Consider the following 15495-nt stretch of genomic DNA (forward strand, 5'->3'; position numbering starts at 1 on the left):
GACTTGGGCCTCATAGATACCACTTCCGGCTCCTCAACTCCAGCAGCTCCAGAGCACGTGCTGAGTAAAAGGCGTCTGGCCGATGAGGAAACAGGAACCCAACCCATGCAGCCAGAAATGGAGCAGTTTGGATTCAAAATCAGACCTGACCCCAATCCTGGGTTCTTTCTACTTGAGTAGATGCTGCTTTGGGGATAACCCTTCAACCGGTGGTTACCTGGTTACCCTACCCAGGGAGCATGCAGAGTCTCTGCTGTCAGACCCAGGGCCTTGCCTGCCTAATGGGCTTCAGGGAGGAGGTGGCCCAGACCCCCGCCCAGCACGTGGCACAGCCCCAGGAGCAGTCAAGGCCTGGCTGTGGGCCCAGGACCCTGCTGGGTGGTCCCCCACGGGCTGCGAAGGCTGAGCCGCCCCCCTCCAGGCCCCTCCCGCCAGCGCATTCCTGGCTCCCCGGCCCCTCCCCTGGCTCCCGGGCCTCCCAGCCCCCTTCCCCGCTGGCCCAGCCCGCGTCTGAATCTGCTTCTGATTCCAGCTCCGCCGATGAGGCCCCCTCCCCTTCCCTCCCTGCTTCCCGACCCGAGCAGCCCCGCCCCCGGCTGGGCCCGGGCTTGCGCCTGCTGCGCCCCCCACCCCCTCCTGGCACAGCTCTTTCGCCCTAGCTGCAGCCGGGAGGAGGCGTCGGCCAGTGCACCGCAGGCCCCGCCCGTCCACGGCCCTTCCCGGGAGGCCGGGAGACCCACTCCTCCCGGCCCTCGGTGGGTGAGTGCGACCGGCGGGCGGCGGGTGGGGCCTCCGCGGGCGGAGGCACGGGGAGCGGGGACGACGCCTGTCATCGGTCCAGGCCCAGCGGGAGGACGCGCCAACATCTCCGCTGCTGCGCAGGGCCCGGGACGTGCCCGCCGCGGCTCCCACCTCTGGGTCGGGCTGGGGCCGCCTGGGGGCTCTGTTCCTCGGCACTGCGGGGCCTGGCGGGCAGAGCCGCGGAGGGGGCTCCTTCTCCCCGAGGGCAGCGTCTTGGGGCCCGGCCGCTGGCTGACCCGCGGCGGCTCCGGCCATGCCCGGCTGGCCCTGGGAGCTGCTGCTAACGGCAGGTACGCTCTCCGCCGCCCTGAGCCCGGGACCGCCGGCGCCCGCCGACCCCTGCCACGATGAGGGGGGCGCTCCCCGGGGCTGCGTGCCAGGCCTGGTGAACGCCGCCTTGGGCCGCGAGGTGCTGGCGTCCAGCACGTGCGGGCGGCCGGCCACTCGGGCCTGCGACGCCTCCGACCCGCGACGGGCACACCCCCCCGCCCTCCTGACTTCCGCAGGGGGCACGGCCAGCCCTCTGTGCTGGCGTTCAGAGTCGCTGCCTCGGGCACCTCTCAACGTGACTCTCACGGTGCCACTCGGCAAGGCCTTCGAGCTGGTCTTCGTGAGCCTGCGCTTCTGCTCAGCTCCCCCAGCCTCCGTGGCCCTGCTCAAGTCGCAGGACCATGGCCGCAGCTGGGTCCCGCTGGGCTTCTTCTCCTCCCACTGTGGCCTGGACTATGGCCGCCTGCCTGCCCCTGCTATTGGCCCAGCTGGTCCAGGGCCTGAGGCCCTGTGCTTCCCGGCACCCCAGGCCCAGTCTGATGGCAGCGGCCTTCTGGCCTTCAGCGTGCAGGACAGCAGCCCACCAGGCCTGGACCTAGACAGCAGCCCAGTGCTCCAAGACTGGGTGACCGCCACCGACATCCGCATAGTACTCACAAGGCCTAGTGCGGCGGGCAACCCCAGGGACTCGGAGGCCCTCTCTTACTCCTATGCAGCCACCGACCTCCAGGTGGGCGGGCGCTGCAAGTGCAATGGACATGCCTCACGGTGCCTGCTGGACGCGCAGGGCCACCTGATCTGCGACTGTCGGCACGGCACTGAGGGCCCCGACTGCGGCCGCTGCAAGCCCTTCTACTGCGACAGGCCATGGCAGCGGGCCACGGCCCGGGAACCCCACGCCTGCCTCGGTGAGGCCTTGGAGGGTGGCCTGGGAACCTTGGACCCAGCCAGCCTGCCCCTGACCCATCCCTCCCTGCAGCTTGCTCCTGCAACGGCCACGCCCGCCGCTGCCGCTTCAACATGGAGCTGTACCGACTGTCTGGCCGCCGCAGCGGGGGTGTCTGCCTCAACTGCCGGCACAACACTGCCGGCCGCCACTGCCACTACTGCCGGGAGGGCTTCTATAGAGACCCTGGCCGCGCCCTGAGTGACCGTCGGGTTTGCAGGGGTGAGCCCGCCACCGGCCACCTGCAGGCCCTCACCCTCTGACTTCCCAGATACCCAGACAGGCTTCTGACCAGGCCCTTCCCACCTCTGTCCTCAGCCTGCGACTGTCACCCCGTTGGTGCTGCTGGCAAGACCTGCAACCAGACCACAGGCCAGTGTCCCTGCAAGGACGGCGTCACCGGCCTCACCTGCAATCGCTGCGCCCCTGGCTTCCAGCAGAGCCGCTCCCCAGTGGCGCCCTGTGTTAGTGAGTGTGCCTGCCCTGCCTCAGCCACCAAGCCAGAGTCACCCCAGCTCCCTGCTGTTGTCCGCAGTTTGTTCCTGGAGCTCTGCAGATCTCTCTGCCCCTCCATCGCAGGCCATTCTCCCTCCTTCTCCGCAGAGACCCCTATCCCTGGACCCACTGAGGACAGCAGTCCTGCGCAGCCGCAGGGTGAGTGGACATGGGACAAGGCCCCAGACTGGCATGACTCTAGGGGAGGGGGCTCTGGGTTCCGGGACAGGAGGGTGGGGAAAGGGGGGATGGGAGTCTGTCCCAGCCTCCCACCCTCTGCCCAGACTGTGACTCGCACTGCAAACCTGCCCGTGGCAGCTACCGCATCAGCCTGAAGAAGTTCTGCAGGAAGGACTACGGTAGGCACCGTCAGGCCTCCCGCGGACCTTCCCACCTTCCTCCTCTCCCCGCCTCCCCTCCTCGACCAACATCCCCTTGGAACACCTTGACCGTTGCTGGGCCCCAAGGCCCATCCCCATCCCTCAGGTCCCCGCCGGGCGGCGGTCCGGCCCCTTGAGCCCCCACTGTCCTCCCAACGTCCTCCCCACCCACTCCGCGCGGGCCGCCCCGTCCTGACACCGCCCGCTCTCGCTCTTCCCGCAGCTGTGCAGGTGGCGGTGGGCGCGCGCGGCGAGGCGCGCGGCGCGTGGACGCGCTTCCCAGTGGCCGTGCTAGCCGTGTTCCGGAGCGGAGAGGAGCGCGCGCGGCGCGGGAGCAGCGCGTTGTGGGTGCCCGCGGGGGACGCGGCCTGCGGCTGTCCGCGCCTCCTCCCCGGCCGCCGCTACCTGCTGCTGGGGGGCGGGCCCGGAGCCGCGGCCGGGGGCGCAGGGGGCCGGGGTCCCGGGCTCAGCGCCGCCCGCGGAAGCCTAGTGCTTCCCTGGAGGGACGCGTGGACGCGGCGCCTGCGGAGGCTGCAGCGGCGCGAGCGGCGGGGGCGCTGCGGCACAGCCTGAGCCGGCGGGCGGGGCGCTGCCCGGGGCGCTGCCCCACATCCAGGAGCACGTTCACCCTGTGCCTTCGCCTGCCGAGGATTCCTTGCTCGCGTCGTGTTCGTCGCCACCTGGGCCACCGCCCCGCCCCTCCGGCAGCTCCCACGATACCTCCCGTCTGGCCCCGGGGGGATGTGACCGGCGCAGCGACAGCCCGCCCCGCACCGAAGCGGGTGATACCGCGCCGTGGTCTCCCCTCACCCCCCACCCGGCTGTCGGCCCTGTACCAGGGGCACTGTGATACCCGGAAGGCTGTGAACCCGTCGTAATACCGGGCCCTCTAAGGGGTCTCAGATCATCCCCCGGGCCTCGGTGATGCACCCCGACCCGGGCGGCGACCCGCCAGGGAGCGCGCTAACCTCCCCAAAGACTGTGGCCACCTCAGGCGCCTTGAAGCCCCCTTGCGGGGACAGGGCGTCTCCTGCCTGCTGCAGCCCCGCGAGGGCGGCGGCCTCGGCCCCTGCAGGCGGACGTCTGCCGCCCAGTCTCGCATCTTTCCTGACCGGCTGTGTCCCCATCTGCGGGCTCCGCCCGGCCGTCCCTCTCTCTGCCGCGTCTCCCCCGCTCAGGGCCTGTCCCAGGACCCCCTTCCAGCCCTTCTCCCCCGGCTCGGGGCTGGACGTCGCGCCCACGCGGTTCCAGATCCACGCGTGACCCGGCCGGGCGGAGACTCCGACAGGTGGCTGTCCGGGCCCCCGATGCCCGCGGCGGGGTCCTGCCACCCTCCCGCCCCCCTTGGCTCGCCCCCTGGGACCACACTGCAGCTGCCGCCCCTCTGCACCGGACTGGTCCCCGGCCGGCGCCCGCTTCCGCCGCAGCTGCCGCCAGCCGCCGGCGCGCATGCCCAGAGCCCGGCTGGCCCGAGACCCGCCGGCGCTCCGGGGTGGGCACTGCGCGCGAACTTGGCGGGGGCGGGGCCGCGCGCGCGCGTGCGCAGAGAGCCGGGCCGCGGCGAGCTGAGGAGACAGCGGCGCGCGGAGGTGGGTGCGCTCGGGGCGCGCGGGGGGCGCGCGGCGGGGTGGCCCGGCCGGGCCGGGTCACCGCGGCCGACGCGTGCTGGGGGCAGGAGCGTGGGGGCTGGGCTGCGGGCCCCGTCCGAGGCGGGGATCCCCAGCCAGGCGGGGTCGGGGGCTCCGGAGCCCGGCACTGCCGGGCGCTGCAGCTGCGTCCTCGGGGCGGGGAGGGGGGGGGCGCAGGAGCGGGACCCCCTGGGTGCGATGCCCGAACCCCGCCCGGTTACTGTCGCCAGCGTCCCGGCCCAGGGCAGGGTGTCGTTGGCAAGAGCCGGCTCTGTGTCAGTCTTTCCTTGGGGCGCTTTCCGTCTCCGCAGGGTCGGAAATCCTCTTCGGGGTGGGTGAGATTGCCACAGATTCTGATAAGACCCGCCTTGCGGGCCTGCAGCGGCCCTGGGCCCCGCCCCACCCCGGATGACACACCCCCACCGCCCACCCTGCTGGGGGTCCTCCAGTTCCAGGCCGGTCCAGCGGTGTCCCCCGCTGGGTGCGCCGAGCCCAGGGAGGTGGAAGCCGGGGACCCCCAGCCCTGAGCCAGCACAGCAGAGGGGAGAGCCGGCCCCACCCGCGCGGGGCTGCATCTGCTCCCGCCCCCTCCAGGTGGGGGTCCCCGCGGCCTGGCCACAGGCTTTCTTTGGTGTCCCGGTGGGGAAACTGGCCAGGCTCGGAAACCTGCTGTGGGCCTCCCGGGTTACTGCTTGCGGGGTGACGTGAAAGGCCAAAGGTTGTCTAAAAGCCACCTGGTTTGTGTGGAGATGCAGGTGCACTGTTAGGTTGGTTGCAGGTTGGTTAGGTCGTGAAGCCAGTGTCACTGTGTTTCCCTAGCAGCTTATTCCAGAAAGGGGGTGTCGGCTGATGGAAGCACTCGCAGGTGATTTTTCCCTGTTTTGCTGTTTACTCTGGAGTCAGCAGGTGACTTCCAGGCAATGTGCAGAAGGAACCGTCCCATTATTTGGCACCTGTGTGCTGTTTCCTCCACCCGAGGGCTTGGGCTCTGTCTTCACGTTCTGTCCTCAGCACACTGTAGGCACCGGTGGATGACGTGTGTGGCCTTTCCTCTGCCTAAGGGCCAGGGCTCCGTCCACAGCACATAGTAGGCACCTGTGGATGTTTGCTTAGTTGTGGTGAAGACACACAGTCAGGTTCTTTCATTTTAAGGAACACAGACTGAGCAAAACCAATCCAGATAAGAAAAGATCAAGAAATCATATGAAGATTTTACAGTTACTGTTCCTAGCCCGTGGCATGACCCCTGCGTGCACTTCCTTTTGTTCTGAGGGTTGATCCTCATCTAATCTGAGCACTCCGATAAAGGCTTTACATGGAGTACTTACTGGGGAGTGTATGCTCTACTTAGAAGCCTGTCTTTCCCTGTCAACAGGGCTGGAGCCACACTGTTCATCTCTGCTTCCCCCAAGCCTGGCCACGGGGGTGGGGGGGCAGAGGTTCTCTCTACAGAATGGTTGAAATGGATCAAGGTCCTTTGTCGGAATGATAACTATTGCAGTTGCTTTCCACTGGGTTGAGGGTGACCTTCTGGGGATACAGAAGTAATCTAGGCAGGGTTTTCAAAACAACAATAATTTGGCCACCCAGGGTCTGTAAAGTCACCTGTGGGGTAGCCTTGCTAGCTCTCACTGACCATACCTGCCAGGGCTGTCCAGCAGGCTCGAGTGACCTTGGGCATGCTGTGTTGCTCTTAATTAACTACAGATTGAGCCAAGCTCAAAAAACATATTAAATGTTTGCCTTTAGATGGTTTCTGGTTTAAAGTACATGAGGACGATGAAGCAGATTATAAAAAAAAAGCACTTAACATTTACCCTGTTCAATGTTTTACCTGTCTGAGCATACCTTTTCTGTTATGACAACTCTGTAAGTAGAAGAAAGAAGTCCTTTGCAACTCAAAGCAGCAATTTCAATGGCTGTTTCAAACATTGCCTTTCAATTGGAGATAATATCAGAGAAACAAAACCTCAGGCTTTTTACTGAGGACCAACTCGAATTCATTATTTGACGATTTTCTGTATCCTTTCAACATGGATTTATTAAGCCAGGAGCAGTTGTTCATGCCTGTAATCTGAGGGAAGTTTGGGAAGCTGAGGCAGGAGGATCACATGAGCCCAGGAGTTCGAGACCACCCTGGGGAATATAGAGAGGGCTTGTCTCTATAAAAAATTTGTCTAATGGCATGCACCTGTGGTCCCAGCTACTCGGGAAGCTCAAGACAGCAGTGGGCTGTGATCGTGACAGGGCAACATAGCGAGACCCTGCCTCTGAAAACCAAAACAACAAAAGTTGCATTTATAGAATTCATTCTTCATAGGAGGCACCATGCTGTGCGTTCTGTGGATTCAGCGTTGAGTAAGAGTTGGTCTCGGCCCTTGAACTTATATTGCAGTGAGGAGAGAGGAGAATCAACGCAAGGTAGAACCTCCCACAGAGGTGGACAGAGCCTTCAGTGGGTGCAGAGGCCTGTCATCCAGCTGGATTATGGTGGGGGTGGGGCTCTGAAATGGGCTTGAGCTTCATTTTGAAGGATGATCAGGGGTGGGAAGAACAAGTGAGGGAAAGCACCTTCCCACAAAGGGACAGTGTATGTAAAGTAATGGGCATGGTTCCTGCCCACCAAGTCTTGGGAGAAGGGCAATGGTGGGCCCAGGTGAATGGGGTGAAGTGAGTGAGCTAGGCTGACCGCAGGCTGGGAAAAGCCTTGAGTGGCAGCCTGGAAGTATGAATTTCACTCTGAGTGCCATGAAGCCTCTGAAGATCTTGGGTTTGTGAGTGACTGGATCAGAGGTGGCCAGGGAGGTGAAGGGCTGCATAGAGGCCAAGGCCAGTTGAGGGACTGTCATAGCACACCCAGAGAGATGTCAGCACAGAAAAGAGAAAGACTCAGCTGGGCACAGGGTTCACACCCGAAAGCCCACACTCTGGGAGGCTGAAGCGGGAGGATTGCCTGAGCCCAGGAGTTGCATGCTCAGTGAACTGTGTTTGTGCCACTGCACTCCAGCTTGGACAATTCTGTGTCAGAAGGAAAAAGAGAGCAACACTCTGGGACAAGTGGCTGCGGGATGGGAAGAGCCAGGGAGGAAGGAGGGGATATTCCAGGATTGAGCGGCTGGCGGTGCCACACCCCGTGCAGCGTGAAGGGAGGGAGCGGGCTGGCACCGTGTGCAGATGCCGATGAGGTTACTGTGAGACATCTGGGCAGTGAGCACTTGTGTTCTGGCCTGTAGCCAAGGAGAGTTACCAGGCTAGAGAGCATTTTGGGGATGCTATGTGGCATCTAAGCTGGCAGTTGGGCTGGGTCTTCCCAGGAGAATGTTTAGAGTGAGAAAAACAAGACAGAACCCTGAACCCTGTAGGCTCCTAAGAAATTCCGAAAACAGAGTCATTAAGGTAACAGAAGGTCAGTCAGTAACCCATTGCCTTTCAGAGGAATGGGGGAGGGTAGTGGGCTTTTAATTTTATTTCTTTCTTTTTTTGTTTTTTGTTTTTGAGACAGGGTCTTTCAAGTAGCTGGGACTACAGACTTTTTTTTTTTTTTTTTTTTTGAGACGGAGTTCGCTCTTGTTACCCAGGCTGGAGTGCAATGGCGTGATCTCGGCTCACCTCCACCTCCGCCTCCTGGGTTCAGGCAATTCTCCTGCCTCAGCCTCCTGAGTAGCTGGGATTACAGGCACGCACCACCATGCCCAGCTAATTTTTTGTATTTTTTTTTTTTAGTAGAGACGGGGTTTCACCATGTTGACCAGGATGGTCTCGATCTCTTGACCTCGTGATCCACCCGCCTTGGCCTCCCAAAGTGCTGGGATTACAGGCTTGAGCCACCGCGCCCGGCCGACTTTTTTCCTTTCTTTTCTTTTCTTTTTTTTTTGAGACAGGGTCTCCCTCCCATTGCCCAGGCTGAAGTACAGTGGTGGGATCATGAAATCATGGCTCACTGCAGCCTCGACTTCTTGGACTCAAGCAATCCTCCCACCTTAGCCTTTTGAGTAGCTGGGACTACACGCGCACACCACCACGCCCAGCATTTTTTGTAGAGACAGGGTCTCACTTTGTCGGCCAGGCTGGTTCAAATTTCTAGGCTCAAGCAATTCTCCTGCTTTGGCCTCTCAAAGGCTGGGATTATAGGTGTGAGCCACAGTGCCCAGCCTGGGCTTTTAATTTCTGTCACCGACACCCAGTGTGTCCCCTAGAGTGAAGGATGGAATGTGGGACGTGAGGATGCCAGTGTCCTTGCGGTGGCCTTCCTGTCTCACGTGTCTGTTCACCTTTTGGGGAACCTCCAGGTTGAGTGTCACTCTTCTCAAAGGACCCGGTTCACCTGCAGTTGGAGGGTTGGTCTTCTCAGAGCGTTCTCACGGGTATGGCTCTGGAAAAGGCCTTCTCAGACCCAGACACTGAAGGCTGCAGAGCCCTTGGGGGCACCTCCTTCTCCTTCCAGGACCCTGTTTCTATGTGGTCCATCAGCACTGGCCACAGGCATGACTTTGGAAAACAATTTACTAAGGATAGAGGCCAGGCGTGTGGTGTGCCTCCCGCAGTCCTCCCAGGGGCCAAATGGGTGAGGCTGGGGACAGGCTGTGCCCCCAAAGCAGCCTCTGTCTGCCCGCAGCTGGCACATGAGCCTCTGGATAAGGTTGTGAGCTGTTATCTACACCCTCCAACAGAACCTTCTCACAGCGGCACGGGCTGTAGCCGAGGACGTGCGTGTACAGCCATGGCTTCCTGCCCCTCCCCCGTGTGGGCTCTTCTTTTTCTCTTTTTGTTAATTGTTTTTGTTTTGGTTTGGTTTGGTTTTTGAGACAGAATTTTGCTCTGTTGCCCAGGCTGGAGTGCAGTGGGGCAGTCTAGGCTCACCGCAACCTCCGCCTCCCAGGTTCAAGGGATTCTCCTGCCTCAGCCTCCCGAGTAGCTGGGATTACAGGCATGCACCACCACACCCAGTTAATTTTGTATTTTTAGTAGAGATGGGATTTCGCCGTATTGGCCAGGCTCCTCTTGAACTCCTGATCTTGTGATCTGCCTACTTCGGCCTCCCAAAGTGCTGAGATTATAGACGTGAGCCACTGCGCCCAGCCATAATTTTTTTTTTTTTTTTTTTTTTTTAAGAGACCGGGTCTCACTCTGTCGTCCAAGCTGGAGTGCGGTGATGTAGTCATGGCTCACTGCAGCCTCAGCCTCCTGGGCTCAAGCCATCCTCCTACCTCAGCCTTCTAAGTAGCTGGGACTATAGATGCATGCCACCACATCTGCCTAAATTTTTATTTTTTGTAGAGATGATATCTTACTATGTTGCCCAGGCTGGTCTCAAACTCCTGGGCTCAAGGGATCCTTTCACCTCAGCCTCCCAAAGTACTGGGATTACAGGCATGAGCCACTACACACAGCCTGTTCTCTTTTTTTACGGGTCATTGAGAAAACACCACAGGGGACCTGGGAATCTACTGAGGATACAGATTTCCCATAATCTGAAACTGTGTGTCTGACTGATTGTTACACAATTTTAATTGGGTGCTTCCAGTAAAAGCCCTTCCACTCACTGTGGCATGCTAAATGGATCCCATCACCTGGGTCCCTTCAGGCTTTCCTTGAATCATTTCCACCCCCTTCCCTAATTATCCTCTGTGATCCCTTTCCCAGCAAGGATCCTCTAGCCTTCCTACCTTGGTAAACCTGTGGCCTTAGAAGGATCGAGGTGCGGCCATGAACTTTTCTGCTCTGGCGACTTCCTGGGCTGCCCTCTCCCTGTTCCCTGCACTCAGGTGCACTGTCCTTTCTTGGCAGGCCAGTGAATCCCAGGCCTCTATTTTGGGCCCTTTGGCTTCTTGGTACCTGTTACGCTGGACCACAGAACTGTCTTAATCAGAGCCCCAGAGAACACTCGCTGGCCCATGCTCTCACAGAGCTGGGTCGCTCTGCCCGGCCTGCCCACCGGGGTCTTGTCCTTTGACCACGCTGTCTCTACCACTTCCTGAGGGTAAGACCTCCTCACACTGCAAGATCCAATGGAGGCAGGCATTGGATCTGGGAAGGCACCCTGTTGCAGCACCTGCACCTTGAATTGGTGTGGTCAATACACCTGACCCGGGCTGGGTGGGCCCGTGCCTCTGTGCTCAGGTACCTGGCACACTGGCATTCAGGAAGTATCTCTTGAATGCCTGTTAAAATGATGAGGACCGGGTGTGATGGCTCACACCTGTAATCCCAATGCTTTGAGAGGCCAAGGTGGGAAGACTGCTTGAGCACAGGAGTTTAAGACCAGCCTGGCCAGCGTAGTGAGACTCTGTCTCTACCAGACATAAAAAGTAAACAACTGCCACAACTCCATCCCGAGCTGGATCTCTTCCTAGGTCTAAAGACACTTGCTGAGAAACCGATGTGTGCCTGGCCTTCCATGGCACACCTGTCACTGGCACCTGGCTTGGAACTCAGACCCATCAAAATTCCTGTGCTGCTGAGAGCTGAGCTCTCTGGTTCTCCTCCTGTGTCCCGGGGGGTGTTTTCCAGACCTGCTGTGGGGAGAACCTTTGGACTTAGATGATAAAGATCCTGAATTAGCAGAGTCCTGGGCCAACTCCAGCCCCTGCCTTTGGGTGGGCCAGACCAGGCTGGGGAAAGAAAGATGTCTGCCTATGAAAGGGAACAGGGTACCATCGTGAGTGGCTGGCCAAGGTTGAGGCTCAGCCTGTCCCCACTCAGGCTCCAAGCCAGTTACTATGCTCAGGAGCCACAGACACTGTTCGTTTGCATTTCCAACCAGTGCAGGCAGGTGGGCCAACTGGCCGAAGTGCAGTGACTAACACCTCATTAATGGTCACACCCCTTTTGTACCTGGCATCCATTGTGTGCCTCCAGCAAAGAGCCCACTATCAAGTTCCCCAGTCAGCAGCTACTTGGTAGTCACTGTGGAATGCCGGTCGCCATTAATATTTGAAAGATGCCTGTGCTCTGCTTCAGGCTGAGGCAGGCACCCCTTACCTTCCTGTCATGTGAAGATGCCTGCAGGGAAGGTCACACCTAGGGCAGGCGGGTTCATGATGCTTCCTGTTGCTATTTGGCCTTCAAAATTAAATTTGTCTTGGGCCCAAGTGGTCTGTGATTTCTCTGAGTCTCTGCCTGTCTTCTCTGTTCCCTCCTCCCCAGAGTACACTGGCCATAGTGTGAGACTCTTGGGTGCAGAAGTCACGGTCCAGTAGCAGGGCTGGGTGGATAAACCGGTGCCACAAGGGTGGGTGTGCTGGGCGAGGGTGAGGACAGATGTGGACAGGAGGCCTGAAGCTCTGTGAAGGCTTGACCCTCCCCTGGAGTTCCTGTGGACGCCTGTAAGGGAGGGGAGATTGGACTGAGAGCAGAACGTGAAAGGGGACAAGTGTGTCCTGCCTCTCTGGACAGTGACATTCCCTCAGTCTAGTGTGGGGACTGCAGTTGGCACTGTGTGACCAGGGCTCCTGAAGCTGTTCTGAGGGCAGGGAGGGGCTGGATCCTGAAGGGTGGGGTCACCAGGAGAGGGTTTCGGGTAGAGAATGGTGACCGGGGGAAGCCCTGAGCAGGCAGGAGGCTGGGAGTGGGAGCTGAGTTGCGCTGGAGTCACGTGGAATGTGAATGTTGTGAGTGTCCCAGAGACACCTGGGAAGCAGCTGGAGGGACGGGCCTGAACCTCAAGGAAGAACTCTAGCCTCAGGAGAGGGTGGGCTCCCTTGGAGAGACAGGCACAGTCTGGAAGAGCAGCCATGGAGAGGTGAGGAGACGCCTGGCAGGGAGGCAGATGGGATGAGGCCCAAGACGGCTGCGAGGTCTGGCGGCCGGCAAGGCCAGCGGGGGAGGGCAGAAGCCGGGTGTCTGCTCTTGCCAGCTGCTCGGCTCAGAAGAAAAACAGAGAAGAGGCGGAGCTGGAGCGGAGCCCTAGGCCCTGTGGTTTGCTGTGTTTAGGGCCCACTGTCACAGCACAGGGGAGCCTTGGAGAGATGGGGAGCCAGGGTCCCCGGAAGGTGAGAGCCAGGACTGGGTCGGGGGCTTTGGTCTGCGGTGGGAATGCAGATAGCTGGGAAACTCCGTCTGACAAGCCCCCTTTCCTGGGGGAGAGTGGGTGGGACGGGGCAGCTGTGAGCTGGAGAGGAGAGGGCGTCAGCAAGGTGGGCTGCGAAGGCTTCCAGGACGCACTGCAGGGGGCCGCTCAAGACTTCTCCCTCTCCTCTCAGCTAGTCTCGGGCCTCACCCTGACTTCCTTGCACAGTGTCTCCATATGGCTGAGACATGAATGTGGGATTGGTGGGTGGGAGTTGGACCTTGGCGTGATGGGTCCAGGCTGGGCTGACAAGAGAGAAAAGCCAGAGCGGCAGGTGGTTGGGGGGCTCACAGCTTCGAGAGGGAGGCGGGCGCTGAGGACTCTAGGACGGGCTATGGGTGGGTTTATGACTGTGCAACCTCTGGAGTAGGGAGAGTGCTTTTCTGGAATGCCCAGGGACTGGATAGAAAGGTAGAGGTGTAAAGGCTTTTAAGGTTCAAGAGAACATGGAGCTTCCAGCCAGGACTGTGAACTTGGTCCTTAAGGGAGGGCAGCACAGAGAGGAAGGTCCTGAGCTGGAGAGAGAGGAAGCAGGTGGTGATGGAGAGAGCCCAGCTGCTGCTTGGCCAGGAGGGAACATTCGGGAAGGATGAGAATGTGTAATGGTGTGTTTGCCACAGACAATTTCCAGAGAAACGAGAGGTTGGGAGCAGGGGCCAGGGGTAAAAGGCGGATAGCAAGGTAAGGAGGTGTGGGGGAAGACCAGCGGCTGTGCTCACCAAGGTTAGTGACAATTACTATCCAGCCCCTGTCAGTCATCGTCCTATAGCTCAGGGTCTCACTGGTGTGGGGGCACAGGTCAGGGGAAGGGGATCGCCAGAGGAGCCTTCTCAAAACATGCCTGTGCCGCTGTCTCCCACCCCTGACATTCTTCATGGGAGGTCCAGGGGGTACCTACCCCACACGCAGTGGACCCCTGGTGGTCTTTTCCTCTCAGCCTCCCCTCCTCCCCAACTCACCACCCCCTGTGGATGTTTCTGATGACTGTGGCCTCTGCACACGCCCTTCAGGCCACCACGCCACAGATCTTTCTGGAATAAAAGCTTTATCTCGCCCTCCACCCTGGTACTCTGGTGGTGCCCTGTCACTATCAGGATGGGGTGGAGCTCGTGACTCAGTTGCCCACATTCCCCGCTTTAGAGCAAGTCTTATATTTCCCTGCTGCTGAGTACAGGTCTTCCCCCTGGCACACCCCCCTCCTCCCTCCCAGTCTGCCCTGCAAATCCCAGCATGATGCCTCCCAGAAGGGCTTCCAGAACCACTCCAGCTCCCCGGGGCACACAACCATCCCGGGGCCTCTCCATCTACATGTGTCTACAAATCCACTTTCCAGCCTCACTGCCAGGTGACGAATTTCTCTCTCAGCTGTTCCTAGCTCAGTGCCAGGCGCCTAGGAGGCGTTCAGGAGAAGGTTCCAGAAAGAACAGGTACACCTGGGTGCACAGACGAGGCCAGAGGCTCTCTTCCATCACGGCCCACTTTGCTAGCCCCCTTCTTCCAGGGCTGAGGCCTGGGGCAGCGGGGCTATGTGGCAGGACGAGCATCTGCCTGCACCTGGGGCCTCTACCTGGGATTTGTCTGTGTCTCTGAGGCATCCAGCAGATTCTCGGCAGACAGGATCAGGTGTTCCCTGGCCTCTCCCAACAGGGAGGTGGGAGGCCTGGGCCCTTCGTGAAGAAATCAGACTTGGCTCGGACTTGAGAGGAAGGTCTCCTAGCCAGAAGGGGCACCATCACCTCGCTGGGGCTGAATGCTGGGCCACCTCTCCCCTCACCCCTGCCATCCACCCGCCACTCCAGGTCTGCTCTTAAGCCCCAGCCCCCGCCCCGTCTGGTGTGTTCCTGTGGCCTCCCTCCAACTACTCTCCCAGCACCTCCGTCATGTTGTGAAATATGTTCGGTCTTTGTCCTTATTTTGTGACATACAACTCCCGAAATCCTCAGAATCTCTGTGGCTCTGTCTTTCTGTGTGCTGGTGTTGACTGACAGCTTCAGGGTGGCCCTGGTCACTGGGAAGACCAGGCAGGATTAGCAGGTTAGGACTTTCAGCCCCACCCCTAACCTCAGGGAGGGGAGAGGTCCAGAGGTTGAAGGTCACGTTGATTGCCAGTGGCTTAATCAATCATGCCTACTTAATGAAGCCTCCACATAAACCCTAGAGGACAGGACTTGCGGAGTTTCTGGACAGCTGAACAGGAGGGCTGCCTGGAGGGCAGCACCATGTCCCTCTCCCGTACCTCACCCTAAAGGTCCCCTGGTCTCTGTCCTTTGTAACAACCTTTTTATTAAACTAGTGAATGTAAGTATTTCTGAGTTCTGTGAGCTGCTCCAGCAAATTAGTTGAACCTGAAACAGGGATTGTGGGAACCTCAACTTGAAGTTGGTCCCTCAGACGTTCCAGAGGCCTGGATTTCTGACTGGTGTCTGGGGACGTGGGGGGCTTGGGGACTGAGCTCCTGACCTGTGGGATCTGAGCTCTCTCCGGGTAGGTGTCTCCAGGGTTCGGGATTGAATCGGAGGATGCCCCGCTAGCGCCCGCTGTAGAACGGATTTCCCGCTGTGTGGAGGAACCCCTGCATTTTCTGGGTCTGAGAGCCTGTGCCGATGGCTGTGCTGGTGTCAGAGCAGAGGAAAACATGGTTTGAGAGTTATTCCAAACAGTCCAGACACCCTGGAGCTCAGCTCTCTCAGCCACCCCGACACTGCCCCTACCATTCCCACCTGACCCACCGCTCCCCCTGCCCCATGGATTCCGGGCACTCTGAGCTTCCCCGTCAGCTCTCATCCCTGGGGCTGCCTGGCAGGTGTGGTCTGTGCTCAGGAGCCGGTGGGGCCTGCTGGCCTTCCTAGCCCATGGCAGGTTTCCGCCTTATTCCCGCAGCACTTAGCTAGGTCCAGGAGTGAGAGT

At 60.0% G+C, this 15495-nt stretch overlaps 2 protein-coding genes across 6 annotated transcripts in view; both read left to right on the forward strand.

Moving 5' to 3' along the window:
• The first annotated feature begins 649 nt into the window (after nt 1-649).
• NTN3 (netrin 3) lies at nt 650-4339 on the forward strand. The gene is made up of 6 exons (XM_003928559.4): nt 650-1979; nt 2051-2239; nt 2336-2485; nt 2621-2671; nt 2797-2871; nt 3116-4339. Exons 1-6 carry the CDS (start codon nt 1055-1057, stop codon nt 3463-3465), a joined length of 1740 nt encoding a protein of 579 aa, XP_003928608.2. The 5' UTR covers nt 650-1054; the 3' UTR covers nt 3466-4339.
• Nucleotides 4340-4419: 80 nt separating this feature from the next.
• The window catches only part of TBC1D24 (TBC1 domain family member 24), a 32641-nt gene continuing 21565 nt past the window's right edge, over nt 4420-15495 (forward strand). For 2 of the 5 annotated variants that reach the window (XM_039477872.2, XM_039477874.2), the window contains exon 1: nt 4420-4481. The gene's annotated coding sequence lies outside the window, so the exon portion shown is untranslated. Of the gene's footprint in view, nt 4482-4728; nt 12262-12290; nt 12512-15495 lie in introns of those variants that run through there. The other 3 variants (XM_039477873.2, XM_074381771.1, XM_010339047.3) reach the window with 3 other exon arrangements.

Source organism: Saimiri boliviensis, chromosome 12 (genome assembly GCF_048565385.1).
Source record: "Saimiri boliviensis isolate mSaiBol1 chromosome 12, mSaiBol1.pri, whole genome shotgun sequence".
Lineage (NCBI taxonomy): Eukaryota > Metazoa > Chordata > Mammalia > Primates > Cebidae > Saimiri > Saimiri boliviensis.